Source organism: Pelodiscus sinensis, chromosome 2 (genome assembly GCF_052426305.1).
Source record: "Pelodiscus sinensis isolate ZL-2025 chromosome 2, ASM5242630v1, whole genome shotgun sequence".
In the NCBI taxonomy this organism is placed as follows: domain Eukaryota; kingdom Metazoa; phylum Chordata; order Testudines; family Trionychidae; genus Pelodiscus; species Pelodiscus sinensis.
Window position 1 is genome coordinate 243,012,634 of NC_143053.1, and position 24,507 is coordinate 243,037,140.

The 24,507-nt window shown below is 47.0% G+C and overlaps 1 protein-coding gene across 4 annotated transcripts in view; it reads left to right on the plus strand.

Moving 5' to 3' along the window:
• Positions 1-255: 255 nt before the first annotated feature.
• The window catches only part of LMBR1 (limb development membrane protein 1), a 139,575-nt gene continuing 115,323 nt past the window's right edge, over positions 256-24,507 (plus strand). The window contains exons 1-3 of one of the 4 annotated variants that reach the window (XM_006129337.5): positions 256-696; positions 12,426-12,498; positions 16,495-16,534. In XM_006129337.5, the coding sequence (XP_006129399.3) occupies positions 634-696; positions 12,426-12,498; positions 16,495-16,534 (176 nt within the window). In that variant the 5' untranslated portion in view covers positions 256-633. Of the gene's footprint in view, positions 697-12,425; positions 12,499-16,494; positions 16,535-20,802; positions 21,020-24,507 lie in introns of those variants that run through there. The other 3 variants (XM_006129336.5, XM_089776779.1, XM_025187879.3) reach the window with 3 other exon arrangements.

Genomic DNA, 24,507 nt, shown 5'->3' on the forward strand with positions numbered 1-24,507 from the left:
CATGCGCCCAACTTTTATATATTTTAGCTCCTCCTCTCTCCTACCCTCCTTTCAAAACTAGTGCCGCCTACTCGCCTAGCCCCGCCCGCGGAGCCGATCTGGCCTCGCCCCATCATTTGGCTTCCACTCTACTAGGGCGGTATTGACCCGTCTTGCTCCCTCATTTTGGGAGCGTGTTAGCCACGCCTTCCTCCTAGCCCCACCCCTGGGCCCGCACTAGCTCCGCCTTCCTCCCTGGCGTCGGCGCTTGGGGACCATTGCGGCCCCGCCTCCCGTTGTCTCGCGCCCTGGGGGCGGGGTCAGCACCGCCCTTGCGCCGGGAGCACTTCTGGCTCCGCCCTTTTCCCCTCCCCTCGCCGGGGGCCGGGCTAGTAGTGGCGCAGCGGACACTGTTGCCGTGACGCAGTCAGAGAGGCTGGGCCTGCCCCCTCGCCGCCGCACAGTGACAAACCCCGGGAGATAGTTAGCTCCGCTGGGGTTGTCGGAGCCTTCGGTCGTCTCGCTCGCCGCCTGGGCCCCGGGGAGCAGTTGGAGCCACTGCCGGCCATGATCCCCCGCCCGCTGCAGGAAGGGCAGGAGCAGAAGCGGCGGCCGCAGCCGCCATTGCGAGCGGGGGCTGCGGGAGTATGAAGGATGGAAGCGGACGAGGTGACAATTCGCGAGCAGAACTTCCACAGCCAAGTGCGGGAGTACACGGTGCGTACGGGGTGGCCCGCCCGCAGTTCCCCTTCATCCTGTCACTCTGCCCCCCTTGTAACCTGCCGCGTGCCCTGTAACCCCCGTTCGTCTCGTCCCACTGCCCCCTCGGTAACCCTCCGCCCCTGCCGCGTGCCCTGGAACCCCCGTTCGTCCAGTCCCACTGCCCCCTCGGTAACCCTCCGCCCCTGCCGCGTGCCCTGGAACCCCCGTTCGTCCAGTCCCACTGCCCCTTCGGTAACCCTCCGCCCCTGCCGCGTGCCCTGGAACTCTCGTTCGTCCAGTCCCACTGCCCCCTCGGTAACCCTCCGCCCCTGCCGCGTGCCCTGTAACCCCGTTGGTCTTGTCCCGTCCCCCCCCCCCCCGTAATGCCCGCTCCTGCTGTGTCGTCTCCTGTTCATTGCCTCCCTGTGCCACCTATAACTCTCCACCCCTGCTGTGTCCCTGTAACCCCCCTTCATCCTGTCACTATGCCCCCCTTGTAACTGCCCTGCCTCTGTTGCTTGTCCTGTAATTCCCCTTCATCCCCTCACTCCGTCTCCCTTGTAGCCCCCGCCTCATGCCCTGTAGCTCCGCCTTCATCTCCTCACTCTGCCCCCCACAAGCTCCCTGCCCCTCCTTGGTCCCCTGTAACTCCTTTGCCTGTGCCATGTCCCCTATAATTCCCCTTCATCCCCTCACTCCTCTCTCCTACAACTCCTCTGCTGACTCTGTCCCTTGTTATCCACTGTCTGTGCTGTGTGCTCTGTAACCCCCTTTATCCTTTCAGTCTTCCCCCCATACAACCATCCCCCCTCCCTGTGCCCTGTAACTTCCCATCACTCTGCCCCCCCCTTGTAACCCTCTGCATGTGCCCTGTAATCAGTGTTTCCTGTTAAGGCATGCACATGCGCGCATCAAGCATTTCAGTCCCACTCACCTTGTCAGCAGAGCCCTTTAGCTGCTCCGAGGGGATGGGGCCATGTGACGGTTGGCTTCCCTACCCCAGGAGCAGTGGGGTGCATGCCAGACCTGGAGCCTGGGCCATAGTACTAAAAATAGCACTGGCTTCGGTTCCAGTTCTGGCACATGGAGGCCTGCCTCTACCGAGTGGGCTGCTGGTGGTGTGTGCCACTACCCACTCTCCGACGTGCAGAGCACACCTGTCTGCAGAGGTTTAACGTGGGTTAGAGGAGAGCACTGTGTCTTCCTTCACCCAGAGTTCTTGGCTCCTGTGACAACAGTGGCTCTTGGCTGGTATGAGCTGCTTGGTACAGACCTCTTCCCCTATGGTCTCCAGTGTGCAAGCACTTGGCTCTGTGCCCCCAGAGGACTGGCTGCTCTGCGCCGGCAACCAGGGCTATTCCCTTCCTGTACTCTGGAAGAGGGATGCTTTGCCAGAGAGATTTCCTTTCCTTACTTCAGGATAGGGTGTACTTTATTATTTGTCTTGCTGAGGGGCTTGTTGAATGCTGGCTGCCAGCCCTAGGATATCTGCAGGAGTAATATTCAGCCAGGTTGGAAGATAGGGCTTGTTCCTGTTTCTGTACACTTTAGTAATGAAGTTGCTGGATAGGAAATTCTCTGGTGGATTTTTATTTATAGTATGCGGAATAAAATAATATGGTAACAGCATTGGCTGCAGCATGAGGGGGTTGAGGAGTGCTGGTGTCAAGAAGGCAGAAAGGGTGAGGGAAGGGGTAGAGGGAGAACTGTGGGGAAGTTGGGGGTGAGGAGAGGAAGGGGCTTGTGCTAAGGGGAGAGGAGAGGGCCAGGGCAGGAGAAAAAAGGGAGACGGCACCAAGGGGTAGGGGCAAGGTGGAAGAGACACAAATGACGGGGCTAAGAGGAGACAATGAGGGGAAAGGGCGTGGGAGAGAGAGGATGGGAAGGTGTCACTGAGGTGTCAGTGGGATTTCCCTTCCTCCCCTGCTGTCTATCATGCCTACCTAGTAGTAAGGATGTTAATGTCTACTTGTGTATATAATTAACTGATAAGCCTTGGTTCATTAGTTAACCTGTATGATTACGTGACCTTCCCACTGCCCCTATATCTGAGGCAGCTGGGTGTGTGTGAGTTGGTGCTCATGGGGAGCTGGCTTAAAAGTTTAACCGCTGAAAATTTCAGCAGTTATATATTTACAAAAACAAATGTTTAACATCCCTACCCTGGAACATCATTCATACCATTCCTCTCCATCCTGCCGGCCCTATCCTGGAATGCTTGTCCTTATTCTGCAAATCCAGCCCACCCTGTGACTTTTCCTCAGCCCCCTGCCTCATCCTGCCTGACCTTGAAACCCTAAGATCACCACATACCATCCTGCTTGCCTTACAAGCTGCCATGATCCTACTTCCCCAATAACTTCCTCTTACTACTCCATGCTGTAACCTCCTCATAGTGCCCTCAGTTTCCTGCTTACCCTATACATCCCATCTTCTCACTGCTGTTCTCTATATCCTCTCCTTTTACCACATTACATTCTCTCATACTATTCCTTCTCCATATTACACTCTGCCACAACATACTGCCCTCCATTTCTAATATTGCCTACTTATTTATCCATACTGCTACTCCAACCTGCCCTGTGCCCCATCCCCATTTTCACTGACACTTATCCATTTTAGCTCATTGCAGGAGTACATGATGTGCATAGGAGAGCTACCTATGCCTCCATAAAACCATCTCAGGTGCTACAATTAACCTTACACAAATAAGTGATAGTGTACAGAGGACACATTGCATCCCTATACTTCTGTACTCTACCTATGTAGTACTCCCATGCTGCTACATCCTGCTTTCCACCAATTAAATAAAGGAGTACACAGTATGTACGTGTCCTGCCACCCCTTACCAATCTGTCCTACAATAGCACTCATTTCTCTCCACAGCCAATAGTATGTACAGAGTGCATATATTCCTTTCGTACCTCCCCAAATTCTCTCTTCATGCTATCCCAAGTATTGTCCCATACGCCTTTTTCTTCCCCATAGTCAAATGCAGGGGTACACTGAGCATATGAGTATTGTCTACTACCTGGACTGCTCCAAGCTCCCCTATGAAACAACCAAATGCAGAGAACTGGTAAGGATCCCACACATACTGTTGCGTGGGATCCTTACCAGTTGAGGTATACATGGATGCTGTGATGTGGAGATAGCATGCACCTTTGACTGCAATAGTCTGTGTAAGGGGGGCATACCATTTCATCCTGTTCCATGCCACCTTAAAGTTTACAAAAATATGTGCAAAGATACCAGATTATATTTGAAAATTAATCTCTAGAATAAGAATATGATTTCATAATCTAGTTAACTGTGGTGGCGTATTTTTCAATTTTATTGGATAGCAATGTTAAGTTTGGGTGGGTTGTGAAAATCAGGTGGCATGGTAGTGAATGGATTATTTGGCAGTGGGGACTTGACCTGGATTAGGGATGTAAGCGAGTGGTCGACTACCCAGTAACTATATGTTTATGAGGTAGTCAAGTAGTGACTAAACTAGTTGCTTCTCCCTTTTCCCCCCTTGCTGCCTCTATCAGAGAGAGATGTGGGGGTGGGCGTGGGGAGCAGGAGCTGGTGCTGTGGGGAGCTGGCTTAAAAGCCGGTTCCTCCCAGCAATGTCTCTATGGGGGATGGGAGGCAGAGGCATCCTGACTGCTGCGCCTCTCCCTTTGAAATGTACAAGGATGGCTCTTAGGGTACATCTAGACTACATGCCTCTTTTGCCACTTCATTTAAATTTACATGGCTGCTGCGCTGAGCCGACAAACAGCCGATCAACTGTTTGTCGGCTCAGTGCTGTAGTCTGGACGCGCGGGTGTTGACATCAGAGGCATTTGTCGACCACCCTGGTATACCTCATCCCAGGAGGCATACCTTGGAGGTCGACAAATGCCTTTAATGTTGACACCCGCGCATCCAGACTACAGCGCTGAGCCGGCAAACAGTTGATCGGCTGTTTGTCGGCTCAGCGCGGCAGCCATGTAAATTTAAATGAAGCGGCGATTATTTAAATCGCTGCTTCATTTTCCTATGCCTGGTAGCCTAATCTACGTGCCTCTGGTGACAGAGGCATGTAGTCTAGACATACCCTTACACATTTCAAAGGGAGAGGTGTAGCAGTTGGGACCCCTCGTGAGCAGGGACTGCTTCGTCCCCACTCATGCTGGTTCTGCTTTATGCCTCTGCCTTTGAAATATACAATAGTTGTCAGTGGATCTTGTACATTTCAAAGGCAGAAGTGAAACAGGATAGCAAGCGCTCTCCCCTCCACACCCCCATTGACTAATTGATTAGTCAATAGAAATTCCATCAGTTATTCAATTAGTTGGGATGTTAAATTTCAGTTGACCTAGAATGAATCCCTTGAGTACTCATTTTCTAAAAGGATATGCAGGGGACCTGTCCTGGTCCAGCAAATCCCCTTGGGACTGGTTAGATCCTGAGAATCCTGGAGCAGGGAGGTTCAACCTGTACAGGGAAAGGCTCCAGAAGCCGGGCAAGACTGTGTTGGGGGAAGCAGTGGGTAAAAGTTTGGGGAGATCCTTGCTGATGAAGCTTTTCCCTTTTGCAGGGAACAGGGTTTCTCATCTTCCTCTCTTCTGACTGACAGCCTTTCTTCCCTTCAGTGAAAGGCTTGGTCAGCAGGGAGCAACTGAAGCCTTTCCTGGTGCCTCCTTTCTGCTGGTATCTTTCCTGGACATGTGTAGCCCCACTCTGCACTGTGTGGAAGCGGATTGCTTTTCACTGCCGCAGGAAGCAGATTGCTTTTCACTGCCGCATGTTATGCTGCTGACAGTGGTGTGTAATGAAGATAAAGTCTTAGGGTCTCTTGTATACCTACTTATGCGTCAGTGCTCAGCCTGTGTGTTTTCTCCTACATGCAATGCTTCCTCTTGTGCCTTGCGAAGGTGTCTACGTTCTGTGACTGCTGTGGAAGCGTTGCTCCATGTCACTTTTCCATGCATGTAGTGCCTGCAGATGCCTCAAGCCTGCCAAAAGCTATGTAAATTAGCTCACCTATATGCATGAGTGTCCCTGAACCAATAGCTTAAATCTTGTGCTAGAGCTTACTTCAGTGTATCTCATGTCTTTCAAGGCAGGGGCATGCACAGAAATAAAACCCAAGGAATTCGTTTTCTCTTCCCCTTCCTACTGTGGCCCTTTCTCTTGTGACTGGAGAAGCTGACTTCCTTCTGGAGTTGGAGGAGCTTACCGTCTCTCTCCCTGCCCCTGTGAAGCTTGCTCTCTTGCCCACAGCTGGTGGAGTAGGATCTCCCATCTGAGCCCTATACTAGAGGAGCTCACTTTGTCTACTCTGGAGAAGCTCTGTGCTCCACTGAGGGGGAGGAGTGCATGTCCCTGCTTGCCCTTCCACTCCATGCACAACGCTGCTTTGGGGGTGGTTTATTCATACACCCGAGATACATAAGTTTTGCTTACATAAGCCATAGTGTAGACATAGCCTAAGATGACTTGATCTTGCTAGCAGTGTTTTACTAGTTAACTGAGGCAAAATATTAGCAGAGAAGGACTTTCTATTCTTGAGCTATTCTTGTCCACTTCATTTTATATGGATTCTTGTAGTGTTACTGGCCTATAATTGCCAGGATTGCCTTTGGAGCACTGTAAGCTCTGTTCTTTGGCTGCTGGAAACCAGCAAACAGGAAGTGACCTGCACAAAGCTGACTCTTTGAACTGTAATACAGATTAATTCCAGAAAAGCTGCTGGAGCAGTCTAAACTACTCCCTAGGTAATATAGTCTTACAGCACAAGTGCAGCACTTTTCTGAAGTGTAAAGCTGAGACATGACCAACCTGATTCAGTAGTCAGGATGTTTAGAAGCCAAGGGTGAAATCTGTAAAGTCAATATGCATTTAGTTGACTTCAGTGGAGCCTGAGTGTTACCCTTAAACTAGAGCATATTTTTTACAAAGAAATGCAATCTTTATTTAATCTGGGAGAGATGGGTGAGTGTGTAGTTTAAACCAACGGCTACGTGAAGAACTATTGTGTTTAGGTGATAGCAGTGCTGCACTCTTAGTTTGATACTGATGGTTAGTTTAATATGCTTCTTGCTGAAGTCTGTGCTATTTCCTGTCCTTATTTAAGGGAATAGTATATACTGTGATTATGCACAGGTTAGTAAAATTTGTTCAAGTTCTTGCTGAGTTTCTCACTTGTCTGAAGAACTATTTTTTTTTCTCCTCACTTAATTTTTTTTATATACGCACGTGCACACACACACACAGAGGTTGGCTCTCCCTTGTCTGGCTCCCTTGGGACCTGACCAGTCTTGGATGAGGAGTTCTCTGGACCAGGGAAGATCTTGGGGGCAGGGTGCCAGCGTCTCTGCTGGGCTCCTCTGCCTAGCTATCTGCCACTGCTGCCCCGGCTCCCTGGCTGACGCAGCCCTGTAGGCTCCACAGTCCTGCCAGTCCCACAAGCTCTGGCAGTTGCCCTGCCGGTGCTTGTGGTCCCGCTAGCTGCGAGCTCTGCACTCCCTCTCCCCTGTTTCCTGGCCTTGCTGGTTGTGGGCTTGGCAGCCCCCTCATTCTGCAGACCACGGCAGCCTTGCCCTTTACAAGGTCTGCTGCCCCCCTGCCCTGTGGGCCCTGGCACCCCTGCTAGCTTCCCAGCCTGGCCAGCTGCAGGTTCTGGTGCTTTGTGGGCTCCACTGCCTCACTGGCCAGCTCTGCTCACAGCTACCAGCAACCTCTGTGGTCCACCAACATCTGTGGTCCTGCTGAACTATGGATGTTAGCGGACCAGAGAGACCTGGACCGCAGAGGTTCAATCTGTACTACAAGATGTATTGTTTCAGTTGCCTCGGGTTGCCATTCATTGTTCATTCTAAGCCAAAACTATGAACTTGGTGCTTTGAGCTGTTCTAGCCTCTTTGACTTCTTTAGTATTTACAAGCAAATACTCTTTGATCCCAAAGATTTTTTTTGGTAAGAATCCTCCCCCGCTCTTCCCCCTCCCCACCCGTGATAGCGGATCACTTCCTGAGTGATGTGTTAGAATTATGACACAGTAGGGACATGCTAGGTGACATTTCTGATTATGTATGAAGTTCCATTTCTGTACAGTTTTATTTTAAGCAAACTTGCTTTATAATTACATATGAAATTCTTCACTTTAGAAAAGCAAAATGAATTTTTAACATTTAATGGCTTAAACTCGTTCTTGTTCCTGAAGTTTTAATGGCAACATAAACACAATGGCTTGTGTGTCTGCAGGCATAGGCAATTGCAGTTCCCATTGGCTGCGGATCGTTGTTCCCGGCCAATAGGAGCTGTGGTAAACATAGGTTTACCTCTCTCTTTTTTTCTTCCCCCCCACCCCTCCATCCACTCAGTGTGACTTTGCCTTACTGAGGCCTGTTAACTCATTGCAGTTTCATGGGGTATCTGAGGCTATGCTGTTGAAATAAGCTCTGATGACAGAACTAGGAAGTGTAGTTGACACAGAACTAGGGAAGCTATTCACCTGGCATATTTGGATGCTTGTCAAAATTAGCAGGGGTTAAGTGATGACTTATGTGGGAGATACTGGAGCTCATTAGGAAGACTAAGATGCTTGGGAAATTTTAGGGTGTGATTGAATATATAGGTTTGTCACTCTCTGAGGAGGAATGGGTGAAGTGAATGGGAGTAGCTTATGGGGCAAATTGGGCAAAGATAGAGAAGAGATGTTTGCTGAGGTATCAAAATAGAGTTGTTGTGCTAGGTGGAGCATAGAGAGAAGGCAAAGATGTTGGCAACAGATTGCAGATAAGGGTCTAAAGAAATTTCAGGCAGGGAGGATTTTAAAAACAAAACAAAACACCCAACTCTGTTATTTAAAATTAGATTGTTTCATTTAAATACAGGCAGTCCCTGAACGGGGATTTTCTCGCCCAAGAGGACTGGAGTGGCGGGACGCCTGGTCCCGCCGCCCGCCTCCTCTGGGGCGAGAAAAGCTGCTCCCCGTGTCCCTGGTCTGCTGGGCCGGACCCGCGGCCGCTTCCAGATCAGCTGACCAGCAGCGGCTGAATCGGACACGCCTGGGGCAGAGCAGCTGGAGTGCTGCTGGTTTGATCTGGTAGCGCCGACCCTTGGCGCGGCGGGACCAACCTGGCAGCACCCCAGCTGCTCTTGGGGACGCCTGGGGCAGAGCAGCTGGGGTGGTGCTGGGTTGGTCCCGCAGCGCCACTCCTCGGTGCTACTGGACCAACCCGGCAGCACCTCAGCTGCTCTGCCCCGGTGTCCCCAAGTCATCTGCTGTTGAAACTGACAGTGGCTGACTACAGGAAGCCCGAGGCAGAGCTGCTCTGCCCCGGGCTTCCTGGAATCAGCTGCTGATCAGTTTCAACAGTGGCTGAATCTGGATGCCTGGGACAGAGCAGCTGGGGCGCTGCTCGGTAGGTCCCCACAGCGCCGCACCTCGGCGCTGTGGGACCAACCCGGCAGCCCCGCAGCTGCTCTACCCCAGGCGTCCTGATTCAGCTGCTTCTGAAACTGACCAGAGGCGAGAAAAGCCTGGTCTGCTGGTGGAGGAGGGGGGAACACACTAGCTGCGCACCACTCCACCCACAGCAGACCAGGCTTTTCTTGCCGCGGAGGACGGGGGAGGCGGGACCGCCCAGACGCGCCGCGGTTCCGCCGTCTGCGTCCTCCGCGGCTTGGCTCCGCATCTCCCTAGTCTGTTAGCCCCCCCCCCCCCTCCCAGCAGACCAGGGAGACATGGAGCGGCTTTTCTCGCCGTGGAGGATGCGGGCGGCGGGACCGCCACGGCGCGTCTTGGCGGTCTGCTGGGGGGGGGGAGGGGGCGTAGCTAGTTCGGGGTTCCCTCACCCCGTTCTTAAGTAGGGATCCGACATAAGTTGGATCCACGTAACCCGGGGACTGACTGTAGTTCTAAAATCTTGAAGGCTGTAATGACCATTCTGTGTTTAAGCTGTCTCTGAGCTAGTTTTGATCAACTGTTCTTTTCTTTGTGAAATTTGGTCCTTTTAAGGCATCATGTTTGATTTGGACTTTATATTTTGGCTCGGCGTTATGTGAAAACAAATAATCAAGTGATGATCACTAACGCTTACACAAGGAATAATTTTTAGTTCTGTGATCAGTTTCTGGTTTTCTTTCAACATGAGGTCTAACACAGAATTTCCCAAGTAGGATTCAACTCTTTGAGGTAGGAAATTATTTGTGATTTTTTTTTAAATATTTCCAAGGGCATTTTAGTACTGGTGGCATGAACCCTCCAGTATGTATTGCCCCAAATAAAGTCTCTAAGGATAATGCAGCGTACATGCACAGAATCAGTCATACTTACCTACTGTGTTCCCCACCCCCCATAAATTTCTTGTGTGATTTGTTGGTCTGTAGCAGACACCAACTAATATCCTTATCTTGTTCTTTGTCTATTAGAACACTGATCCATAAGAACTAATTGTGACCTTAAGAGTCCCTAAGTGCTAGTTGGAACTGGGCCGGAGCAGGGAGCTTCTAAGGATTGTACCTTACTCTTTACAATGACACACTAGGGTCAGATGCTGGCTGATTGATAGGCATTGAATCAGCACCCTTTTCTCTGTACAGAGCATCTGCTACTATTTTTTCCTTCCCCTTAATATTCAGTTTCCATATCCTAGTTTTGGACCATCCTGCTCCATCACAGAAGTTTGGAATTGGGGTGTCTGGTTCTGTGTAATCAAACTAATGGACACTGGTCAATTAGAATCCTGAATCATGTGTTAAAGGGACTGGGTCTTAATTGTCCTTACAATGGCATAATACACTTTTTCTATGACGTAGTAATTCTGTTTGGTGGGTATCAGTTTTACATAACAAAAAATACCTCATTGCATTCTTATTTTCCCATGACTGCATTAATATCACACCTACTCATAGCATCAGTATGTAGTGCAAATATTTTGTCAAAATCTGGATTGGCAAGAACAGGCTTTTCTGGAAAAAAAAATCTTTACTGTAGCAAAATCCTCTTGACAAGCCTTTGTACAAACAATTTTGTTTGGCTTTATGTACAAGTTTGTGACGACACTGTGTCCCTGACACCATGCACAAATAGGCAGTAACAAACAACCATGAAAGACTGAATCTGTCTCTAGGTCTGGAATGTGGCCAAAATAACAATAATATAGTAGAGTCTCGATTATCTGAACTAAACGGGACAGGAGGATGGCCGGATAGAGGAAATGTTGAATAATACAGAATTCTTTTAATTTTATAAATGTTGCCCTTTGTAATACCTTGCAGGGTCCAGTTCTAAACCTCCTAAATCTGCTGCCTTGACCAGCACTTGTATTACTCCACAAACGGGAGTAAGATTTGGGGCTCCGCCTTGTGGCGGGAGCATAGCCCTTGCCCTGCACCACTCCACGTCCCCTGACCATGATTTTCCATGGCTATATTTGGATTGCCTTAGCTGTGATGCAGGGTGCTCTCCGCTTTCCCCAGAAACAGGAAAAAAGCGAGTTTGCCAATGGTGAATTCTTCAGCCACAAGAGGGTGCTGCAGACCTGCCAACCAGAGTTCCTGCCCAGCCCTGAAAAAAGAAAAAGGGAAAGAAAGGCTATTATGGTGTGAAGCGTCCCTGGAGCCCCTTGCCGTCACATGACGGGTGGCATGTAGGATAAAATGAATGATGTCAGAAAATTGAGACTCTTCTGTAATAAAAATTTCTATTTTAAGGTATCAGGCAAGATATGGTATCTCCCTACCAAATGTCCCAAATAAAGAACCTTGACTGCTCCTATTTTACATTCAAATATCTTTACAGTAAAACCTATATCTTTGAGTTTTGATAATATAATCCCCAAGCATTCCTTGTAATTTGACCAAGGATTACTAAGTATTGCTATATAATTGTTTAAAGGAACCTGCCACTAATTTTTAACCAAGATAATCATGCTTATATATTTTACTTTTCCCGAAACATGTACCAGCCAGGGCTACGGGTAGGATTGGAGCGGAGTTAGGGATTGGGGAAGAGAGGCTGGCTAGTACTCCTTGCATTAAAGTTGGATTTTTGGGAATAAATTGATGCACTAACCCTTTAAATATTTGAATGTAGTAGTTGAATTTACATGTTGAATCTCTACAAACCGCAACTCTCTGGTCCAGTAACATCTGTGTTCCAGGATCAGAGAGTCTTGGTGTGCTGTAGGGGGTGGGGGTCCTGGGAGCTCTAGTGTGGTATGTAGGGAGTGGCTCAACTGGGCTGTGGGAATGGAGGCAGGAGGCCTGGCATGTGGCTCAACTGGCCTGTGAGGTGGGGCAGGAGCTGGTGTGCATGGCTCAGCTGGGCTGGCGGGGAAGGGAGGCTGTGAGCCAGGAAGCCTGGTGCACATCTCAGCTGGGGTGGGAGGGCTGTGGCTCAGCTGGGCTGTGAGGTGGTGGTGGGGGATCGTGACGCCCAGGGGGTGGGACGGGGAAGGGCATGGGTTGAGGCTAGTCCAGAAATGACCTCCTCCTGGTCTAGCAAAACCCCTCATCAAGGACCAGTCAAGTCCAACCTGTATTTGGAATCTAATCAGCATTTGTTGGAAAGTGTAACAAATTAATATAATCAGCAAAGTCTGCTGAATTGCATTTATTCATTGAACTCTAAAGCATATGGAAAAACACAGTCTTAAGCCTTATTTGTTGTTTAATCAGAATTTAATTTCAGTTTTGCTTACCTTATAGATACATATTCTACTCCAGACTTCTCATTAAATTTATTGAACCTTTTTTTTCAGATCTGTTTTCTCCTATTTGCTGTTCTCTACATTCTTTCCTATTTCGTAATCACAAGATACAAAAGGAAAGCAGGTAACTAGTTTTTAATATTCAAATGTTTATTTTTATTTCCATTTAAAAATGAGTGGGGTATAACTCTCCTCCCCCATCCCCACGAGCATTGCTGTAGAGCAGTGGTGCCCAGTCAAGTCCTCTTGTTCACGAAGTATATTATTTTTAAATGTCATTTGACCAAAATTGTGAGGTGACAAAAAGGACAGGTATTTGTACCAAGATCATGCCCAGTTTTATTAAAATTATATAGTTGGGAACCCTGATGTCTGAGTGTTGCCCCTGTGTACAATAGGAACTTGTCTATATTTACAAATAAGTAATTTATTAATTTAGCAAAGTCTCACACACTCAAATACAATAAAGTTGATAGAAACAATACGTCGACAGAACTCAGCAGTTTTGTCGATGCTGGTAAACCTCATTTTACGAGGCATAACACCTTGTCGACAGTAGGTGTTATTGCATGTAGGGTTGTGTGTAGACTACAGGGTTTTGTCGACAAAGCAGCTTGCTTTGTCGACAGAACTGAATGTGTCTAGACGCTCTTTGTCGACAGAAGTTTTGTTGACAGATACCATCGACAAAACTTCTGTCGACAAAAGCCTGTAGTCTAGACATACCCAAAGCTTCAGAGAAGTAGCTGAGTTAAGTCTGTAACAGGAAAAACTTAAACAGCGAATAGTCTAGTAGCATCTTAAGGATTAACAAAACATGTAGATGGTACCATGAGCTTTCGTGGGCACAACCCACTTCTTCAGATGACTGGAGTATTAGAAGTCCAGATCCAAGAATAAATAAGGGAAGGAGCAGGGAAAAAAGAGAAAAAAGGGGAGAGGAGAAAAAAAAAAAAAAAGGCAGTGAGTAGATGGTTCAAGTAGTTATATGAGGCTGATAAGAACAATTAGCACTTCCACTGTTTGGTTGTTTGGTTAAGTCACTAGGATGTTAAGGTAGTGTGTGAGCCATCTGATGTCCCTGTTCATTCCATCTACATAATTAAACTTGTAAGTGAAGTTAAGTTCCAACCCTTCTCTGTGTATTTGGCTTGTGGAATTGGCCTGAAACAAGACTGGGCAGCATTCAGCCTGGGATGCTTCAAAGTATAAAAGACCTTAGGAAAAAACTCTGAATCAGATACTTCTCTTGAATGTCAGGCTGCTATTTTATAGGGGTATGTCAAGACTGTGATGCTGTTTTGGGATACTTCTGGAATCCCAAAATAGCTATTCTGCATCTCTTAAACAAGACTGTTATTTTGAAATAATGGGCTCACTATTCCAACGTCCCTGTAAACCTTGTTCCTCAATGATTAAGGGATGTTTCGGAATAGTGATTTATTTTGAAATACGCTTGAAATAAGCGTTGCAATTTGCATAGGTCAAATTGCATAGCTTATTTCGAGTTACGGGTGCAGTGTAAACAGACCCAGTTTTCTGTAATGCCCTGTAGGGCAATTTTACTGGTATCACAAAGCTACTGACTAGTTATGTATCAGACTTTCGGCTTTGATGAATTAAATTTAAAGTTATTGAACTCCTAATTCATCATATGAATTCTTACCACCTCACTAGGAGAGTTGGAATGGTAGCAGGGAGTGTTGAAGGAGTCACTCATCAGTTTTAAGTCTCAATTTCCAGCAGCTTTGTATCAAAATCTCTGGCTCAGTTTCCACACAGATTGCATGCTGGAAGACAAATCTGGGAGATGTGGTGGCATTATATGCTTTTAGACTTGTCCAAGTTGTCCATTTGCTTGTTTTGGCTCACTCAAGGGCAGCAATAGTAGACTCGGACCATGCTTCAAGATCTGTTATAGTGCTTGATTCAGAATGAATATTCTTTGAGATGTAAGCTGCATTTATTTTAATTGAGGTATGTCAAGTGCCACTGATAAATTCCTGGACCAAGATATCCATTCACTAGTGTTATGTTCTATGTTGGACCAACTCATGTGGTTGAAACATCCCATTCACTGTTTCTCCTGTCTCAAAGGCAGTTGAGAAAAATTTGTGTATTGTGTGTACATGTACCAGGCATTGTTCTTTCTTAATAGCAGGGTTTTCTTGCAAGGATTTTGTGATTGCAACACTTGCTAGATCTGGCTAATGGGCAGCTTGACTGTTGGAAGATGGCTTTGACTCTGGCTGAATCTCTTCACTAGGATTCCTGTAGATCTTTTTCATATTAAAGTCCTTCCAGTGTAGTAATTTCTTTCCTTCACTGTTTTTACAAGCTACCATGTACCTCTCAAAGTGGGTGTAGTGAAAGCTCAAAAAGGGCTTTCAGATGGATTTTTCCTCCTTTTCTGCCTAATTTAGTCAATCAGAAACCACTATCTGGTGCACTTGTGAGTTGATTGACTGCTTTTAAGGACAGTGAAAACATACTGGCTGGATACATTTAGCTGAATAAACAAACGAATTTTTCATGTGCTGCAAAAACATAAAATAGAGCCCAATAACTTTGCACATATTTTTCTGTCATGTGCTCTTTCATTAAGAGGCGCCCCATAGAAGACAGTTTGCTATCTGGTTTTTGGTTGAAATTGACTAATATGCTATATAATGTAAACACTTAATTAATTGTCTACTAATTTACATGCAAGTAGAAGTCACTGCTTAGTATCTCTACCATTGCACAAAGGACTCTTAAACCACTCTCCTATAGCAATCAAAAGAACCTACCAAAAGTTTACAAGCTGAATTTTTATATTAATACCATAGGAAAATACACATGTATAGAAAACTAAAGTTGCTTGGACAAGCAATCAAAACTGGAAACTCTAAAGTTAACAGTTGCATGGTGAGCTGATAGTTGAAATAGTTTCATCTCCGTAAATTCTTCTCTCTAACTTTTCCTTCAGTAATTTGCCACTTCTACCACAAGCTGTTCTACCAGAGAGCTGGTTTATGGCTTTCTTGTAAATCTAAATAACTATTATTTAATCTTGGGAGAGTAGGCCCTAATTTAGTGATTGCCCAACTTGCATAGAATATTTTTTTGCAGGAGTATGAAGCAAGCTTCTTACTGGACATATCCAAATTTGGAAATATATGGCAACAGGTTTTATGCATTCTTTTATCTGGAAAATAGCTGACAGTGCATGGTGATGGGCAGCATGGAAAACTTAAACGTGATAGGAATAAAAGTGGCTTGAAAGCGGATTTTCATTTTAGGAGTCCACATCATAAAATGGGGGAGGGAGATTGTGGAGATGTGGCTGTCCATACGATTATAGAGAAGAGCAAGAAAAAAGTAAAGATTCCAAGCTGGGAGGTAGGCACTCTTCCTATTTATGAAGGGTTAAGAGATCGAGGAGGAAAATTCTCTAAAATACCAAAAGAGAAAGCCATTGGTTCATGGAGGAATTAAGACTAGGTGAGAGATGATGATATCGCTTCTGGTTGTCAAGGGCGGGTTATTACTATTCTTCTGATGTATTTTTTTCTTTTTTGTACATGCATGTATATTTTTAACTGCATATAAAATTCTCAACTGTTTTTCTAGTACCAAGTGTTTCTTGTATATTTTTAGCTTGTATTCTTATGAGGTGTTTAAACCCATTTTCCCCTCAACTTGTTTGAATGCTCTTTGTAATTTTAAGGAAGAGTAGTGAGTAGAAAGGAACTTTCCTGGCATGGCTATTCTGCAAATTCACTATCGTCTTGTCTTAAGAGGCCATCAAAGAGGTAATCCTTAGTTTTGAGCAAAATAATGCCCTTTAATTGTTTTGAGATTGAAGAGATTCAGAAACCAGCAATCTAGACAAAGGAAGTGTGAATATGCAGAGAAAGCTTCGGCTCTTTTTATCAAGAAAAACTTTCTTTTAAGAAAACTACTGGAAATGGGTAACATTAATTTACAAAATGTATGTTTACTGCAGAATAAAAAAATAATGCATTTGGATTTAACACACAATTTTTGATCTAAGATTTAGTTTCTCATTTTCATAGCTTACTCTCCCTTTTAATATATAGGTAACTGTAAAAATTAAATCTGCTAAATTATTTTTCAGATGAGCAGGAGGATGAAGATGCCATTGTCAACAGAATTTCGTATGTACATTTCTTTCTTTCTTGATGCAATTACATTTTCAATAATGTAAATTGTAAATAGGCAACACTGCATAGTGTTTATTGCACATATGCAGAAAAACATTACAACTTTTCTTTAAACAGTTATTTTAGAGCATTGTTGCAGGGGGAGTGGGGGGGCTCTGCTCCTAGGACAGGGCTGGACAAAATACAGCCCACGGGCTGAATTCGGCCCACCAAACTACTGGATTCCATCCATGGACACAGCAGGGAGCCTCAGGCATGCTGCCTGCCTGCCCTGCTTCCCTACATGTCATTCAGAAAAGTGGATGCTGGGCTGTTTGTTTTTCAACAACTGTGAGCCCAGTGATGAGGAGGGAGAGGCTTCCCAGTCTGCCCCCACCTCCCGCACAAACGCATTGGCTGGCTTATGGCCATTGGTAGCTACCTGTTAGAAGAATAGATAGCACACAAATCATCACTCCCTCCTCTCCTCAGGCTCATAGTTACTCACAGACGCACATGGCCCCTGTAGTCTGTGCAGGGTGGGGCAGGCAGAGAGGCTGTCTGAGAAATGTTGGACTGCTGGCTGGCAGTCACCCAGGTAAGTCTCCAGAGCCTGCCCCTGGCACCTCAGCCCTTTTCTACCCCCCATAACCCAAACCTTCTGCCCCCACTCCTGAACCCATACATCCTCCCAGATCCTACATACCAATCCCCTGTCCCAGGTGTCAAACCCCTGCTGCTCTAGTCACAACCCCACACCTGTTCCCCAACCCCTAGCCTGAGGTCACAATCCCCTCCTGCTCTAGGTAACAAACCAAGCCCCTGCATCCTCTCCCTGATCCTGTTCCCTGCTCCAGGTCACAACCCGCTCCTGCCCAAGATCATAACCCAAACCTCTGCACCTCCTCCAGTACCCCAATCCCTCCCTAGTCACAACCCTACACTTCCTTCTGCACTTCATTCCCATGCCCTAAACTCCCTTCTGCCCCAAACCTCCATCCAAGACCCCGCACCTCCTCCATTAATATCATGGAAGAGTGTGGCCCTTGACCACCTTCCAAAATCTTGGAGTAGCTCCAATAAAAAATTATTGCCCACCCTGTTCTAGAAGTACCCATTTAGGTTTTTTACCTATAGCTTAGATACAGATTATAATGGATGCATGCAAAAATGGCAGTCTGAGACAGGTTATGAACACAACTCTTTAATTTTTCATTCACATACGCTCTTTATTCACTTATTAGTTTGAGGCCATGTCTACATTACAGAGTTAAGTCAACTTAAGTTATACTGACAATCATAAGACACTTCAATACCTTTGGTTGAGTACGTCAACACAATGCTCCTTGTGTCAGCAGAGTGCAACAACAGTCATTACTCTAGCATTGACAGTGTTGCATTATGGGTAGCTTTCCACTGTGCAACTTTCCACCCTCTGTTCTCATCTGCTGGGAGTTCTGGAAAAAGGTCGCAGTGCATCATGGAAATGTGATGCAAGTTTTTCTGTTCCATCATTCCATGGGCTTTTTACTTTGTTTTATGCTCTTTTTCAACAGCCTGACAACATTAGGATGACCATCCATCCTGTTTTTACTGACAGTCGTATTTAAGTCTTCCTCTTGGTGTGACAGTTTTTTTTTTTTTAAAAATGGGCACGTTATTCTGTATTTTCCCTGCAGCAGGATTCAGGGGGAGAGAGGAGCCACTAGCTCTTAGGGCTTCAGCAGCTGAAGCCTTGAGAGCTGGCAGCTCCCCTCCCTGCCCTGCATGTTGTGGGGCTGAATTTCATTCCTGCAGTGTGGGAGGGGAGGCAGGGAGCTGCCAGGACTCAGAGCTTCACTTGCTGGACCCCCCAAGCGCCAGTGCTCCTCCTTACCCCCACTGTGGGGCTTAAGCCCTGATTGCTGGCAACTCCCCTCACCCCCTGCCTGCTGCAGGCTGAAGCCCCGAGCACTGGCAGCACCGTCCAGCCCTGAGTACTGGCAAGCCCCCCCTCCTTAGTGTCCCATATTTGGTATAGGGAAATATGGTCACCCTAGACAGCATGGATCCTGAGCTGCTGACCTTTCTGTTGGGGAGCTTTATGAACACAACATGGCTGGTTCTGTAGTATTTCATGAGCTGTGGAAGTGCATGTAGATCAGGAGATGCCTGCCCTGCTGTTTGCCGTGGAGACAGATAATTCAAGATTGATGCTACCATTCACATAACAGTTTGCCATGGTGGATTGTTGGTACTGGGTTTGGGGAAACACACAGTGAGTGGTGGAATCACATTGTGAAGTGTGTGTTGAATAATGAGCATGGACTGTAGAACTTTTGGATGCATTAAATCCACCTTCTTGGAACAGTGTTCAGAGGTTGCCTCAGCTCTGTGGCTCAAGGACACCAGAATAAGAACCTTTTTTTCAATGTGGAAGAGTGAGTGACAATCACTGTGTGGAAGCTGGCAACTCCAGAATGCTGCTTGTTAGTTGTTAATCTGTTTGGAGTTCAGAAGTCCACTGTGGGGGTTGCAGTGGTGCAAGTGTGCAGGGCCACTATGACTTCTTGTAATGTGTAGGAAAGAATTGATTACTTTGAAGCAATGGGATTCCCTAAGTGGGGTAAGATAAATGGAAATCATCTCTCAATTTTGGCCCCTGCCTGTCTTGGGATGGTGTGCATCAACCAAAAGAGCTACTTCTCCAGGGTCTTAAAGACAATGGTGGGTCACTGGAGCTGTTTCACTGGCATGAATGTGGGGTGCTTAGGAAAGGTGCGTATTGCACATCTTTCAGAACACTGAATTTATAGAAAGCTGTATGCTGGGACTTGCTTTTCAGAACAGAAGATTCCAGTGTGGGATGTTGAAATGCTCATAATTCCTGTGACTCATGAAGCCTTACACTAGCCTCCTGAGCAGCTGCAAAGAGTGCTTCAACAGATTTAGCAGGTGCCAAATGATAGTTATATGTGCCTTTGGCTCATTAAATGGTCCCTAGGGCTGCCTTTTTGACTGGTTAGACTTCAGCGAGGAAAATATTCTGATGGTCTTTGTGGCCTGCGGTATTCTACCTAAGATTTGCAAATCAAAGAGGGAGCAGTTTCACCAGGTGTGGACCGCTGCAGCTGATAGGTTGGCTGCTGATTTTGAGTGGCCAGGTAAAAGGTCAATTAGAGGTGCACAACAGGAAGCTGTTGAAGGTGTATTTTGATGATGGTTCCTAGTAATGTGTCTTTATATGATGCATGTGTCCAAGCAATGCTAGCTTTACCACCTTGAATTACCCCAGGTAGTGTTTTCTTCATGAGTGTTAACTGCAAGGGGCAAATATTCCCACCCATTGTGTGTGTTAGCACTGAGTGATGTATACAGCCGCTCCCCGAGTTGCGAACAGTCGAGTTATGACCATTCACACTTGTGACCAAATCTCCCATGGAACGGTCATAAAGGCAGTCCCCAAGTTACGAATGCGACCCACGCTTATGAACAGCGCGGTCGTGTGTAACTCAATGGGGTCCGAGTTACGAACAGCTCAAGTTACGGCCAAGTGTTTGGTCCGTAACTCAGAGAGAGGCTGTATTAAAACTGAAATGAAATTAGTATTTAAAGACTCAAGTTGTTAATAGGATAAAACACAAACTTTTGATCAAATAGGGAGCATGAGAAAGAGGAACAGTTTAGCAGTGAGGGCCCTCTTAAGCTGTGTGTAACTCCAGAAATAAATGCCAAGTGACTCAGAAAAGTTCTCCCAAGGCAGCTCTCCTAAAGAGCCTTTGATGGAGGATTGTAGAACACCTACAGAGCTCAATCTCCTCTCAGTATGCAGTAGCAAGGCAAAATGAGCACTTACTGGGGCTCTCCTCTCCTGCATTGTGCATGGCTGATTTGGAATGCTGGGATTGGATAGGCCCCTCCAGGATGGAAAAGAGGTCCTGACTTGTTGCAATTCCAAACAACCCTTAGTGTGCTTCATATCAACTCTTAGCTCTACTTCCTTGTTTGTGTTGAGTCTTCTGGCTGCTGCCTCCAGTATCCCTGAAGTATTTCATAGGACTCTTGATGATGGAGGTAAGGTCACCACCAAGGATGGCATGCAGCTCCTTATAGAAGCAGCATGCTGCTCCATAGTGACAGCTGGCCTCCATTGCCTTCCAGTACACCTGCCTTAGCTCCTTTATTTTTAGCACAACACTGCTACTTATCCCTCTCATGCCTCTGGGTAGCAATCTGAAGGTATAAAATTCCTACAGCTGTTGTACAGCTGCATCTGCACAGCCTTCTCTCCATTTACTCCACAGATCCAGCAGCTCTGGTGCACTTCACACAGGAAAGTGTCTGCTGAAGGAAGCTGGCATGATCAACGGGGAAGATACTATGTGAAATGTACATACTGAGCAAACAGGAAGAAGAATTTCAAAACTTCACCAGTCTTACGTTCAGGGCAACAGAGTTCAAACTGATTGTGATGGGCATTGAGACCCCTCTTCTGGAGGCCATTTGGGGTGATATAATGAAGTGAGGTGTCTACACAGATACGGTGGTGCTCTAAATACCGAAAAATCCCAAACAAACCCCACCCAAAAAAACCCAAAAACCCTTACTGTAAAAAAACAAAACAAAAAACCCAACAAAACTCCATGCTGCTGACAATGTGGTTTTATTACATCAGCATAGCAGGGGAGTTACATCTGCAGGAGGAGCGTTTCCATAAGCATGCGCTAGGGGTGTGCCGGGTGTGCCCAGGCACACCCTAATGTCCGGCCAACCTGCAGCTGCTGGAGGAAGAGAGGGATTTGTGACAGAGCGCCACAGCCCCTCACTTTAAATTCCCCACAGCCATCTACTGGGCACTGTGGGGCAGAGACAGCGCATGCGCAGCGTCTGAGGACGCCACGCAACAGGTGAGGGGGAAATGCCAGGAACTTTAAAACCCAGCAGCCCAGCTCCAAAAGCAGCTGGGGCCCAACTACAGATAGTGGCCTGAGCCATTTTTGCAGCCTGTACCAACAGCACCATGCGGTGCCCATCCCGGCAGCACCACATGGCACTCTGTGAGTGCCCTCCGCCCGTCCCGGCAGCACTCGGCCCTGCAGCACCGCACGGTGCCTGGCCCTGCAGCACTGTGTGGCGCCGCAGGGGCGTCCCCGCCCGGTCCTGCAGCACTGCACTGTGCCCTGGGGTGCCCCTCCCCGGCCCTGCAGATTGGGCTGGCTCTGACTCCAGCCCTGCAAGCTGTAAGGCAGAAGCTGAAGGTAAGGAAGGGTGTGTGTGGTGGGGGGGGGAGCAGGAAATAAGAGGAAGGGGTGGAAGAGGAAGGGGCTTTTGTGGTGGGGGAGGGTGGAGGGGAAAGAGGAGGAAGGGGCTTGTTTGGAGGGGATAGAAAGGGGAAGGCACCAAAGGGACAGTGTAGAGGAGACAAATGCTGGGGGGGAGGGGGAGGAAGTGGAGACAATGAGGAAAAGGGCAGGAGGGGAGGTGTCAGAGGAAGGGGGGGACAGGGTGATGCTGGAAGAGGAGAGGGGAAGGGCATTGGGGATTGGAGGGGGAGGTGCTGGGAGAAGGCTTGACAGAAGGGATAGGCATGAGGAAGGTGGGGTTGGAGCAAGTCATGTGTGAGGGCACAGAGGGGCATGAGGGAGATGGGGGCAGAGGGTGGTGAGGGGATGGGCGTCAGGGAAAAAAGGGCAAAGGGGGCAGGGGCAGTGAGGGAAGGGGGAGGCACCAGGAGGGTGCAGGGGTAAGGGAAGGTGAAGGTGCCGGGGGATTCTGGGGATGAAGCAGAAGGGCAGACACCTGCAGGGGAGGGACCAGCACCAGAGGAGAGAGGCGCGGGAAGTGTTGGATAAGGTGGGGTAGCTCACATGATCAGAGTGGGGCTACTGGAGGAGTGGGCACAGTGGGGAGAGAATGGCTGGTGGAGGGGGGGCAGGTCTCAGGAAGGCTAAGGGCAGGAGTCAGGACAGCAGAGTACGGTGAGGGGTTGGAGGGCAGCAGGCACCAGGGGAGTTGATAGAGCAAGGGGAGGCGACATGGCAGCAGAGGGGAAAGGTAGATATTTATTAACTTGGGTGCCACAGTGGCACATCCAAACAAGCCACATGAACGCAGTACTGGTGCACAACACAAAATTCATTCTGCTCATGGAAGGAAACTCTTAGAGGGAACACTCTTCCTCCTCTCCCCCTCCCCCCCCAGTCTCTCCACCCCCTGCATTAATGTCACACACATTGGGTTAATGCAATTTCAGGATAGTTGCATGGGGTGGGTTGGGGGGGGGCAAACTAATCCCTATTGGTAGGAGGATGGTGGGAATAGTCCTTGAGGAGGGGGGGATGTCACATGACACTCTTTACTTTTGGTCATGTGCCCATCTTGCCCAGAGAGGGTTACCTCTAGAAGCGTGGCTAATGAGGGGGTCAAAGTACATTTAAAAAAATTCTTTGGGTGCACACCCTAATGAAACGTGCTGTGTTTGCCTATGAGCACTTCAGTATGCATATTTCCATTGTTATACGGAAAAAGCTGACTTTGTGTGGGTGCTCCAATGTAGGTGTTTGGCGCTCCTGTGCTTCTAGTCAAATATTTTTAGTATTAGTACCCCTTCCTTTGCTCAGGCTCAGTGACAAGGACTGGGGTAGCCTCCCTCAGTGAGACTCATAACAGAAATTCCCATCACCCATCTAGATATTGGTACAGTGCCCTGGGAAACTGAGGCACATAGGGTTACTATAGGACAGTAGAACTCACATGAAACATAAGGCGAATGCAGTCCCCACTTTGTCACAATGGGTTAAGCACCTGTGAACCAGAACAGCTTTTTGCTCAATTGCCATTATAAACAAAGCCTTAGCTTTTCCATTTTCTACTCTAATTGCCTGATGAGACCACTGGACTTGATTCTCCCCTCTTAGTCTCCTTATCCAAAGTGGAAAAACGAAATCATGTTTGGGAAAGCTTCCTGAGAGATGACTTTCTGTAGTTCAATTTTGCATTATTTCCATTGTTCAACTTTAGTTCCTAAAGCCGAACTAAATTCAGGATGTATTCCTGCAATTTACCATTTATTGCTATTGATTTTTCTTGTTTATTTACTTGTTTAAAAAATTGTTAAACAGGTGTAAACTATTATTATTGTTTAACAGTTTGTCACTTAGTTCCCTACCTCTTAAATAGAAAACATTTGAAAAGATAATCTTTTGTCACTGATGGTCTAATAGCAGCCGACAATTTTTTACTTCCACCTTATTCTTTTACAAACTTGAAATAATAGTTTGTGTTTTTTTATGCTATTTTCTGTAGGCTTGATGATATTATGAAAGTTTTCAAATTGCTCAGCACTCTTCTTTATGCTGGTGGCAGGGTGCTACATACTATGCAGTGGCACTTCTAAAGCAGGATGGGAACACTACAAGAGAGGGACATGTTGCTTATTTCAAAGGGTACGTCTACACTACAGAGTTTTGTTGGAAAAACGGCCACTTTTCTGACACAACTGGAGGAACGTCCACACTGCAATTGCATTCTTCCGCAAGAAAATTGAACAAACAGAGGGTTTTTTCCAGCAGTGGTAATCCTCATTCTACAAGGAAGAAGCGTTTTTAAGAAAGAACTCTTTCACAAAAAGGTGTGTGTGTCTTCTGGGAAGAGGGAGTTTTCGGAAGAAGAGGAAAAACTTTTGGAATGGGTCCCATTTGAAGAGAGGTTAAAGTGACTGGGGCTTTTCAGTTTAGAAAAGAGGAGACTTAGGGGGGATATGATAGAGGTATACAAAATCATGAGTGGTGTGGAGAGAGCGAATAAAGAAAAGTTATTTATTAGTTCCCATAATAGAACTACTAGAGGACACCAAATGAAGTTAATGGGTAGCAGGTTTAAAACTAATAAAAGAAAGCGGCGAGGAGTCCTGTGGCACCTTATAGACTAACTGAAGTGTTGAAGCAAAAGCTTTCGTAGGCAAAGACCCACTTCGTCAGATGCATGTCACATGCACATGCATCTGATGA